Source organism: Psammomys obesus, unplaced genomic scaffold, assembly GCF_907164565.1.
Source record: "Psammomys obesus unplaced genomic scaffold, mPsaObe1.curated_primary_1811, whole genome shotgun sequence".
Classification (NCBI taxonomy): Eukaryota; Metazoa; Chordata; class Mammalia; order Rodentia; family Muridae; genus Psammomys; species Psammomys obesus.
In genome coordinates, this window is record NW_026596040.1 from 24,922,532 (window position 1) to 24,933,853 (window position 11,322).

Sequence of the window (11,322 nt, forward strand, 5' to 3'; positions counted from 1 at the left end):
TACATCTACAGTCCACTAGCTAGTGGTAGTGCTTGCATCATGTTCAAGGCCAATAATCACAACAGTTTGGTTTTGATGATCCTCTGTGACAAACCATGGTCTCACCAGTCAATTACCTTAACCAAAAAAGGGGATTCAAATTGGCCCAAAGGAAGTGAAGTTTGTTTTTTGTTTGTTTGTTTGTTTGTTTGTTTTTTGTCTTTTTCTTGTTGTTTTCCAGAACTGGATACTAATTTTCAAAAATGAAAATGCTTTCCCATTGAGTTCTTTAAGCTGTTCTAGTAATCGGCAGTAGACATTTAATTTCTTGAAGATTTTTCTCATGCCTAGAATAATTTTCATCCTACCGTAGTTGATTTTCGATTATACTGGTTTCCTTCACTAGCTGTTGAGCACAAGTACATGTTGCTTTATTTGACACACTTGTTGCCAGCACCATGAATAGTTCCCATGCATCTTATTTAATAATGGCACAGTCTGTTTTTAAGCATTCTAGGATGCCAAGTGATTTCATGGGAGAGGTCATTTAAAAACCATTATACTTACGTAATTGAGTTTTGTAATTGTTTACATTTGTGTGGTCATTCGTAGGCAAGCAGATGTGATACAATGTCAATAGTATTTGCTGAGTTTTTATTATGTGTTAAGAACTGTGCAGGTTATAATGTGTATATTAGCTCATTTAGTTTTTACAAAGCTCTTTGACACACATACAATCACTATCCACATCATCATACCTATATTAGAGATATTGATAGTCTGAGGTTAAATAATGTGACCCTGGTTCCACAGTGAATAAATATTGAGCCAAATGCAAACCCAGAGTCTGATTCAGCTCCCATGTTCTCTGCTGCCTAAAGCCTACATCTGTATTACCAGAATAACACTTTCTTTGAGTCCCTTGACCATCAAATCAAGAGATGGCAAAGAACATTAAGAAATGTGCTTGGCTCATGTCTCTGTCTTCCCAAGTCTTTCTTATTTGATTTTTCAGATCTGAACTATGTAAAATTTCTTATAAAAATTTACGGCATGTATGACCCAAATAACATCACAAGTCTGTGTCCACTGATTCTTATTCCTCCTTAAAGACAAAGGGAAGCCTCTGAGTATTAACTAAAATGGTGTTTAGCAGTAGAATGTGTGCTAGCTTACAGTATTACGCTAATTTCCCTAGCAGGCTCTATTTTCTATAAATATTAATATCAGCAGATGAGTGTATTATTTTTTATTGGTAAGTGCCTTTTATCAGAGCTATATATACTCTTCAAAAATAAATACTCTTTCTTGTTATTACTTCTGGTTAAATCAGTGCTAGCTATTGGCAAAGATTCAAGACTATTCCTGCTAACATGTTTTTAATAGTGTTTGATTTGTATGTGCCTGTATTTCTAGTGCATACATGTATACATGCTTACTGGTTGTAGCTGTAGGCAGTTAAGCACAGTGTTATTGGTGTAAAATCAAGGCTAAAACATGAAAAATGTGTAATTTAGAAGGATTTGAAGTTAGTCTTTAACTGTGTCAGAGCAAAATTACAGTACAGGTTTGGCTGGTTTTCACTTCAGATAAGCAAGTTCCTGGGTAATTTTTGGTGATTTTTTTTTTTTAATTAGTCATGGTTCACTAGAGGAACAGAACTGATAAGATGAATCACTATCTCTACATAGAGGGATTTATTAGAGTGGCTTACAGGCTGTGGTCCCGCTAGTCTAACAATGACTGTCTACCAACTGAAGGTCCAAGAACCCAGTAGTTGTTCAGTCCACAAGGTTGGATGTGTCAGCTGGTCTTTGATATACACCAGGATCCCGAAGAAGTGGGCTCCAGTACCAGTGAAGGAATGGGCTTGTGAGCCAAGCAAGCAGGCAAAGAGTGTGCGTCCTTCCATGTCCTCTGTATAGGCTGTCAGCAGAAGGTCCACATTAAAAGTGAATCTTCCCACCTCAAAATATCTGGAATAGAAGCCAGTCTTCCCACTTCAAAAGATTTAATTAAAAAAAAAATCCTTACAGGTGTACCCAGCCATTTGGGTCTTAGTTAATTCCAGATGTGGTCCACTTGACAACCAAGAAGAGCCATCACATCTTTCTAATTAACTGCAAAATTCTACCCTCTAATGTGAGGAATTAAAACTCTGATTTCTCTTTGGGCTCATAATGCTTTTCAAACTGTGGAAGACAGACCTCTTCCTTTAATGCCCTTACATACATGAAGAATTTTTTTCACTTTTCTTCATTTTTATAACCTGATTTTATAAATAGTTGCGGTTTTCAGTATCTGGTATCTGTGATATTACCTGTTCAACACTGAGTATGTCCCCAGAAGTACTTGTAGGAGTTCTGTGGAACGCAAGTCACTAGTGACCTATGACTGTCATTTCAGACCATCCACGGACACAAGGGACCAATCACGGCCGTGTCCTTTGCTCCTGACGGGCGTTACCTGGCCACCTACTCCAACACTGACAGCCACATTTCTTTCTGGCAGGTAAGCAGCCTATATATGTACCATATTATGTGCTTTGCTGAAAAGTCTTCCTCTCAGGCCTGTCTCCCAGCCTTCCTTCGTGCCCTTCTCCCCGCTCCCTTCCACAAAAGCCAAGTGTTCAGATCACTGATCATTCGCTCAGCACTAACTTGAGCACACAGTTAGCAGTTTCCCTGCTGTCACTGGGCCGCACTCAAAAGGAAAGGCAGGCAAACACTCAAGCAGTTACAAATCAAGGCCAGATGGTAGCCTTTCAGAGCAAGGGACACCTGGGTGGAGTCATGAGAGATGGAAGAACAGGTGAGGCCTGGCTGCATAGGAATTCAGCACTCAAGCCGTTAGTTTACCGAAAGCATTCTAACAACGTCCTTGGAGCTACTCTAGTGGACCACAGGACACTGGGTATTTTCCTAGTATTTCATGCACTTGCCCTTGTCTCCTTTTTAGTTTACATCTTGTTTTTGTTTGAGTGGAAGTTTATTTGTTTTGTTTTTGTTTGTTTGATGGTCTCCCTAATAATCCAGGCAAGCCTCAAACTCAGTACCCTTTTCCCTCCACTTCTAAATGCTAGGATTATAGGCATGTACTACCTGTTACTCACTCTTAATGTTCTTAATTTCTAAACTATTCAAGACATTTTTTAAAAGACTTGAGTGTCTTTATCTGGCACTTCATGGAATATATGTGGGAATATATGTATTTAATGTTGATTAAACTAAATGCTCATTTTGAGCAACTAATTTTTATAGTAGACTGTTTGATTGTAAATGTTTAAGGACCACCATCTCCTCTTCTTTCTTAACTTTTTTTAGTCCTAACGCTTAGAAAACTATTACCGAGACATTTCTCCAACCCCCAGCAGCTATTGTTGTTTTATTGGCAACTGTGTTTTTGGAGGGTGCAAATGTACTACATAGACGGGCATTTTGATTCAAAAGCTGAAAAATAAGATTAAAGTTTTGACAAGGCTTCAGCACAACTTGATGATGCTTTAAAAACTAAATCAATAGCTAATGAAATGTAAAACGAATACAAAAAATTGTTTAATTAACAACATCCTACTGAAATGTGACACCTTCAAATCTGTCAGAACCTTTTTCTTCTTTTTAATCTAATTTAGCCTTCCAGGTTATTTTCTCATTATCTGTTTTTCCAGAATGTGTCTCCGGCACCTTAATTAACTCATATTAAACTCCATCAATCAGGGATCTCATCCCATCTTAACTCTGATCAGCCACAGGACTGGCATTTTATACTATGAGCTCCTGTGAGTCTATTAATGTCCACAGATGGGCTTAAAAGATGGGTTCTTTCATGATTGGTCAATCATGGTTTGCCCTACTCATGTCTGGCACAGTGGGCTCTGCCATTCGCCACCTGTATTTTCATGCAATTTTTTTTTTTTTCTGGAGTCTTGGATGGGTGCTTACACATTGCCTCTGTGTCCAGGTGCTAGGTTCTGGCCCACTCTACAGAGAGAGGGATTAGCAAGTCCCAGGGTCCACTTCTCAAAGGGACTAGTTTTTCCCATGTTTTCCTTTTTATACAGAACAAGCAAACCAAGCCTCTGTTTTTTGTTTTTTTTTGGGGGGGGGGTTGTTTGTTTGTTTGTTTTTGTCAGCTTTTGTTCAACTAAGAAAGTATGGTATTACAGAAAAAATTAAACCAAATTTGACATCTTTTCAGTACCTTTTGAATTTACTGCATAGTAAGTTTTTTCTTATCCTTATCTGTATTAAGATTCTAGTTGAATACATTTATTCATTGTCTTCTTAAAACATTTTATGTCCCATCCAGCACATGAGTGGAACTTACTAGATGGTGTTTGTTTGATTCCTCTTCCAGTCCTTCTGTCATGCTTGCTGACATTTCTGGGTTTTTTCAAGAGTACCTGAGCCTGGGAGCATGGCTCCATAAATTCCCCTGCTCCAAGGGATGTTGGTGCCAGCTGCGTGTACCAGTGCCCGAGACAGGCCAGCCACCCCTAGGTCCTTCCTTCCTCTGACAATCTCATAGTTGAGGGTGCAGTGAACTCCTGCGGTGCTCCAAGTGTATGGAAGGCATGAAAACAGATCATTCTGGCTGTCCGAGAAAATAACAGCTCTTCCAGAACTGTAGTGGCTTTTTTTTTTTTTTTTTTTTGGATTAAAGAGAGTCTACAGTGCAATGGGTGAATCTTCTGTTCCTCTACTGACGTAGACCACGTTTCTCAGTTCTAATGGTGTCTGAGAAGGCTTTTGATCATTCCAGGAAGTGTACTATATTTTGAAAACTTAATGAAGTCTTATTAATACAGAGCCTTACTAAAACTATCAACTATAAAATCTTTGCTGAGAAATGAGTGTTAATGAGAAATATTGGCTGAGTAATTACTCAAGTGAGACTCAGTAAAAGGTTTGCATGCAGCATTACTTACTTTGGGGAAGGCATTAAACATTCTCTGTTTTGATGGATTATATCTATGTGTGTTTCTTTGTTCAGAAAATAATCTTCATAACTAGTGTTGTGATGCATATTTCTGAAAGAAAGGAAGAAGCCAGTGCTTGGTTTTAGTCAGTTAATATAATTAGCTGTTAAATGGCACAGTCTGGAAGCCACACACCATATTTCTACAATTTGAACATTTCACTTCAGTGTATCTATTTGATAAAACAACGAGGAGAATTTGGTAATGAAAAACATCCTTAATTCTCTCATGCAAATATTACCAGTACCACCTAATAAATAAATACGGTATTTCAAAACTCTTAGTAAAGTACTAGTAAAATACTAGTTTCTTTTTTATTGGTATGTCCATCTTATTTATATGGACCATTTATGGTCCATCATATAGTTGAGTGCTACCCAAAGACTCAAAAACAGTGATATAAATCTACAGTCATTAGCATGAAGATTGTCTTATGTCATTAGCATGAAGGAAAAAGCACATTGTAGAACTACTTTTTAATGTGAGCCTCTTTCTTAGATCTCAGTATGTGTTAGGTGTGCATACAGTGTGTATAGAAGTACAAGGTATTTGAATGTTCATGTGTCCTGTGTGTCTAATATGTGCATACGGTGTACATGTTATGATAGGGTTCTTGCTTGAGAATGCATACGATGTGTATCTGACATCGTGCACATGAATGCGTAGCATGTGACGGCGTGTGTATGATTGTGCATACAGTTTGCATATGTATGCCAGGTGTTTGAGTGTGCATGTGATTGTGTGTGCATGTGTGATTTGTGTGTGTGCATATATTGCACAAGTGCATGCAGGGTATATGACTGAGTCCTGGAACGTTCAAAGGTTGTTTGCCAAAATGGTAACAGTGATTGTCACAAGAAAGTAAGATTTAAAGAATTTTTATAACATTTATAATTTTTGTAATAAGGAAAAATACTTAATAGAGATGAAATTTGTAATTCCATGTAGCTTTTCACTCAAAGTTTAAATTTCCTTGAGTTTAGCATAGGGTATAGCCACACATCAGTCAATAAAAAAGATAATGTTGGCTATCAGAATGGCTCATTGTTTCAGTGAGAATTAACCCTCACCCTGGAAACTAAGACCAGTCCTCATTTGAAGGGTTGTAGGGAAAGGATGGTCAGTAGAGAAATGAAATCTAGTGCATGTGTGGGTTTTCATGTCCACCATGCTAACTGTGTGCCTCTGAGAACTTGGCACACCCCGTTCCAAGTTGGAAGGCTGCTTGGTGGAGCAGAGATGACTCAGCTTATGATGGGAGCCCAGGTATAGCAATGGCTTGTTCATACAATGTGCCTGTCTGTGGCTCTTTCCAGGAGAGTCTCATCCTTTAGCCCTAACCGCATTTCTCGTAAATGGCTACAAGGGATGAACAAAAGAGGCATATCCAAGCCTATATGCCCTTTGCATCTTCAAACACCAGCAGAAATCAAGCTTCATACATATTTTCATAGCAAATCCATAAGGAATTAAAAATACTTTGTAGATATTTATCAACTGAGAAAGCATATGTTTTTAAAGTGCAGTCAGTACACCTGTTGATGCCAATTTTAACCAATAATTTCTTGGGTCAATTGGATCTGTTTTATTAGAGGACTAATTATAATCTGTTAGGTTTTGTAGATGTGAAACTAGCAAATTGAGTTAACCATTGTTATCTACATTTAAAACAGCAGGGAGGCCCCATAAAGCAGGAAGGCTTAGAGTTTTGTCTCGTGTGGAGTTTTTTAGGAAAATGAGGAAAAGAAACAAGGAAAGAGACCTTGGGAGGATGACAGTGAGATACTGCTTGGCTTGAACTGAACTTTAGCAGAAAGAGTTAATGATGACCATACATTTGGTTTAAAATGTGACCTCGTACACTAGTGATTTTTTTCACCCCTTGTGTTGTGTTCGGCACTATTATTAATGCAGGAAAATCAGTAACATTAGTCATCTTAAAAGGGTTATTACTCAAGATGATTTAAATTGTGAAAATGTCAGTGGAGCCTGCACGCACCCTGCTAGAGATGCCATGATTTACGCCCTCTGACACCATCCTGCTGCTGAGAAGGGCGGAAAAGGAATGGCTTGCATTGTGCACTGTTCCAAATTCAGAGCATGGTATCACAATAACACATCTTAAAGGTCCTAAGACCTGTTAGGATTTCAACTACAGGTGCAGCTAGGTCATGATAGGCATGTTTTGCCCACACAACTAGCATGTGGTCCATGCAGATGAAGATGCTTAATCACCAGAGGAATAGGAAGTGAATAAGTATGGAGGAACATTATTTCCAAGGCTGGTTTCCAGGTTTCAGAATGCTCTCTGTGTGATTTATGGTAACACAAATAATGCATATTGAAGTCATTTAAGTAATATTTAGCCCTTCAAGAAACCTTCAAATACAGTGACTCCAAACCCAAACAACTTAGACAACAATTATTTGATATTCAACACCTTAATTTAATTACAGAGTTGTTCATGATCCATATTTTTCATGTTGTTTTCATTTTTGTGACTAGATGAAAAAAAATCACATTTCTAAGTCAAACCCAGAAAAAAAATCTCAAAAAGGCAAAAATGGCCAAGTGGTTAAAAAAAAAAAAATGTTGTCAATAAAGCATGAAAAACATATTGTCCTTAGCAGGGTAGCAGAGTGCTGGGATGAAAATGCTTCTCATTTCTGTCTTTAAAATAAAGAGGAGCTGAGGGCTGAGATGACTCGTGGGATAAAGGGCTGAGTGACTGAGTTTGGACAAGAAGCACTCACATGTATGCTGGGCTGGTATGGTAGCACACCTGGAATTTCAGCACTTGCTAGGCAGAGAAAGGGGAAAGGAGGATTCCCTGGGCAAGTGGGTCAGCTAGGTGAGCTGAATTTGTGAGATCCAGGTTCAGGGAGACACCCCAATATACAAGATGGAGAGTGATTGTGGATGACGCCTGACATGAACCTTCGTCCTCCAACCACATGCTTAAGTAATGGTGGTTGTTGATAGGATGATAGGAATGATAGGCCTGGGGCATGGCCCAGTCAGCTCTCCATCTGCAGCTTGTTTGTGCTTCACTTTCCTCAACTAATTTTGAACCAAATGCTCTCTGATTGAACTGTTTTATTAGCAATCTTAGTTTAGCTTCTTTCCTCAAGATGAATGGACTCCACTGTCAGGCTCTACTTACAAAGGAAAATAACTCGAGGCTCCTATGTTCACATTAGTGGCATCATAACAATTTTAAATCTTTTCACAGGAACCATTTAAAGTCAGAATAACTCAAAGCTGAATGTGAATTATGATTCTGGAGCAGAGACTAGGCAGAAGAAATAAGCCAGTCTCTGTGGAGAAGGAGGGAAGGGCTCTTGACACGTGTCGTGATGTGTGTGTCCCCTGTCGTTGCAGATGAACACATCACTCCTGGGAAGCATCGGCATGCTGAACTCGGCACCTCAGCTGCGCTGCATTAAGACCTACCAGGTACCTCCAGTGCAGCCCGCATCCCCTGGCTCCCACAATGCCCTTCGGTTGGCCCGGCTCATCTGGACTTCCAACCGGAATGTTATCCTCATGGCCCACGACGGGAAGGAACATCGCTTCATGGTCTAACACTCCTGGCTGCTGCCCTGACTGCCTGTTAGTTAACTCTATATTTTCTAGGCCAATGTTACTCTGTCCTTACTCAGGCTGGACTGTTGCTTGCTATCTGCCCTCCTCAAGGCCATCCAGGGACATGGCCAGGTCTGTGTCACTTGTGCGTGCTTCATGGGGGCAGACTCCATGTAGGCAACCTGTCAATTTAAAGGCACGCACTTAGCACTCAACAGGATGTGACCTTTCTGTCACTAGGTAGATTTTCCCTGCCAGAGATGGGAGGGGAGAGCTAGTGGTTCCTGGAGGTGCTCTTGTTGCTTGATGCAACAAAAGCCTGAACATCAATAACCTCTGTGCTTCACTCCCAGCCCTGATCCCCATTGCCAGCCCTGGAAGCTCAGCTCTGCCTGGACACTGGGGCAAAATGGAGTCCTCATTATTGAAATGACTTCCCTTTGGATATCCCAAACATGCTGTTGTTTACCAAACCTTTTACATGTTTACATTGTTTTTTTTTTTTTCCTGGTAGCAATTGATAAGCAGTTACTCAATTCCATTTCTGAGGAGTTAGCCACTACTTTCTCAGTAACACCAATCCTGATTTGAGGCTAATGAGAGAATATTAAATTACATATGTTTTTTTTCCTTCCAGAAAAGTTCTCCAGATACCTAGCTTTCTAAAAGACTCATTTCCTGCTTAAATGTTAGTACATTTCATAGTTTAAAATACACAACATCGCCACTCAACATGTGGTGACTCTAACTAGCCTTCCACGGGGACTTTCAGTGGAGAACCAAGTTTGGAAGCATAACACATTTGCGCAGTGGAGTATCTCCCGTGTGTCACTACACGCCCGCCTGTGCAGGAGAGCCCCCTCCTCTTCAGGAACTTCATAACTGGCAGTTCTCATGTGTGCGCCCAGTCACTTACAATGATCATTTCAACCCAGCCTTCCAAATTCTGACCAGTGCAAGAACAACTAGGAAGGCATTTATTTTAAGTAAACTTCCTAGAAATCTAATAACTGTGTAGACACCTTGTTGAGAAGATACAGAAAAATGTGAAGCCTGTCCGTCTGTTTGAATGAACACTATAGTGAATGTGTTCACCACGTTTCAACACAAACTTTAATTCCACTTTCCTCTTGTGTCAAGTTATGTTGATTGTAACATAAAGGAAGAAAAAATCCATGACACAGTGTTTCGTATGAGTTGTTCCTAAAAAAATTTGATCTATATTAGTGGGAGTTGACTTGTTTGTTGGTTGATTGGTTAATTATACAAGATGGTTTATTATATACAAAAATAAAAAGAAGTTATTGAACTCAGAGAAAACGTGTAATATTAACAGAGGAACCAAAATGATAATGAGAGCATTTAGTCTTAAACTCATAGATTGTCAAAGTTTATGTAAGATGTAGAAGAGTAGGATCAAGGTCCGTGAATAAATACATCATTTACAGTCCTTTAAAAAACATGTGAAGAAGCAAATGTCCTCAGAATGTCTTTTGCTATTTTGTTATTTTTATTGGTGACAGCTCTATACTGTCTCTTGGTTTTTGATGTTTGGGTTCTTTCAAATGTGAATTTATTTCACATGCATGTATATCTTATTTATAGTGATTATATTCATAGCTTCAAAGAAGGAAACCAAGGACTGTACAGTGTAGATTTTTGTGAACTTGGTAATATATTTGATGTAATGGAGAATGTCCAGCGGGCTCCAGAGGCTGCTGTCTACCCAGCACACGTTTACTTGATGAACTTCAGAGGGAGGAACTGAACCATTTGGAATGACAGACAAACTCACACCTTAGACATTTTTTTTAAGCAAAATGTTCCATACATTATGAAAGAGATGCTGGACTGGAGGGCAACAACAGATGCCATCCATCATAGAGATGGGTACACAGCAGTGAGGTCACAGGGACAACTCTCTGGCCGTAGGTCTGGCTGGTCCTTCCATGTGTATAGTCAGGAGCGCACAAGGACAATAAAGTTCTGTGCATGTAAAACTTTATGCTAGAAGAATCACTAGCTGATAAAGTATCACTTAAATTCTCATTATCATAACTCTATCCTTGGCTGTTTGGACAACCACAGTTCCCAGCTGCATCTCAGCTTGGATTCCTCAACACTGAGGTAAAGTTTGTAGTGCCATCCCAGTGTACGCTTGTAGTGTTTTATTGATTTTGTTGACACAGCATTTGGAACTGTCCTTTTAAGTATAAAGACATATGTGGCTTCACTGGTAATTTACAAGCAGAAGGCGACATGATAAGAAACCTGTATGAAAATGTTGTCATGTTTGAATTGCATATAGTGAATAAATTAAAATGTCTGTCTCCTAAGACATTTCTGGTTGACTCCATTTAATAGATTCTATATGTGTTTAAAATCGTTGTGTACATACTTGTGTTAAATAAAACTGAAGTGTACTGATAAAATGTCTTTATCCTATTTTTACTGTTTGCTGCGGTCCCTCTAAAAACATTCTCTGTTGAAACCCTTATGTTCCTCTTGCCCTCCTCTTCTAGCTACTCATTTCACTGGCGAGCAGGTTGTAAGAAAGGCAGCTTTGTTCTCAAAGGACAGTAAAACAGTGGCGAGGGCTTTTACCCACAGTGCACAAGCTTGAGATTGGATGCAGAAACTCAGCGGCGCCCTCTGTGGCTTGGGCGGGGGAACTGCATACATGTTGCTCTATCTCCAGCCTAAACGGAGAGACTTTGTACCAAACTGTATCTTGGGGGTCCTCTGCCTAGGAATCAGACTCAGAGCATTGAATTCACCGC

At 39.4% G+C, this 11,322-nt stretch overlaps 1 protein-coding gene across 2 annotated transcripts in view; it reads left to right on the forward strand.

The window, feature by feature from the left end:
* Wdr7 (WD repeat domain 7) overlaps positions 1-10,974 on the forward strand; it is a 315,779-nt gene extending 304,805 nt beyond the window's left edge. For both annotated transcript variants that reach the window (XM_055622621.1, XM_055622622.1), the window contains 2 exons: positions 2,386-2,490; positions 8,339-10,974. In XM_055622621.1, coding sequence (XP_055478596.1) covers positions 2,386-2,490; positions 8,339-8,542 — 309 coding nt within the window. In that variant the 3' untranslated portion in view covers positions 8,543-10,974. The remainder of the gene's footprint in view (positions 1-2,385; positions 2,491-8,338) is intronic.
* The last annotated feature ends 348 nt before the right edge of the window (positions 10,975-11,322 follow it).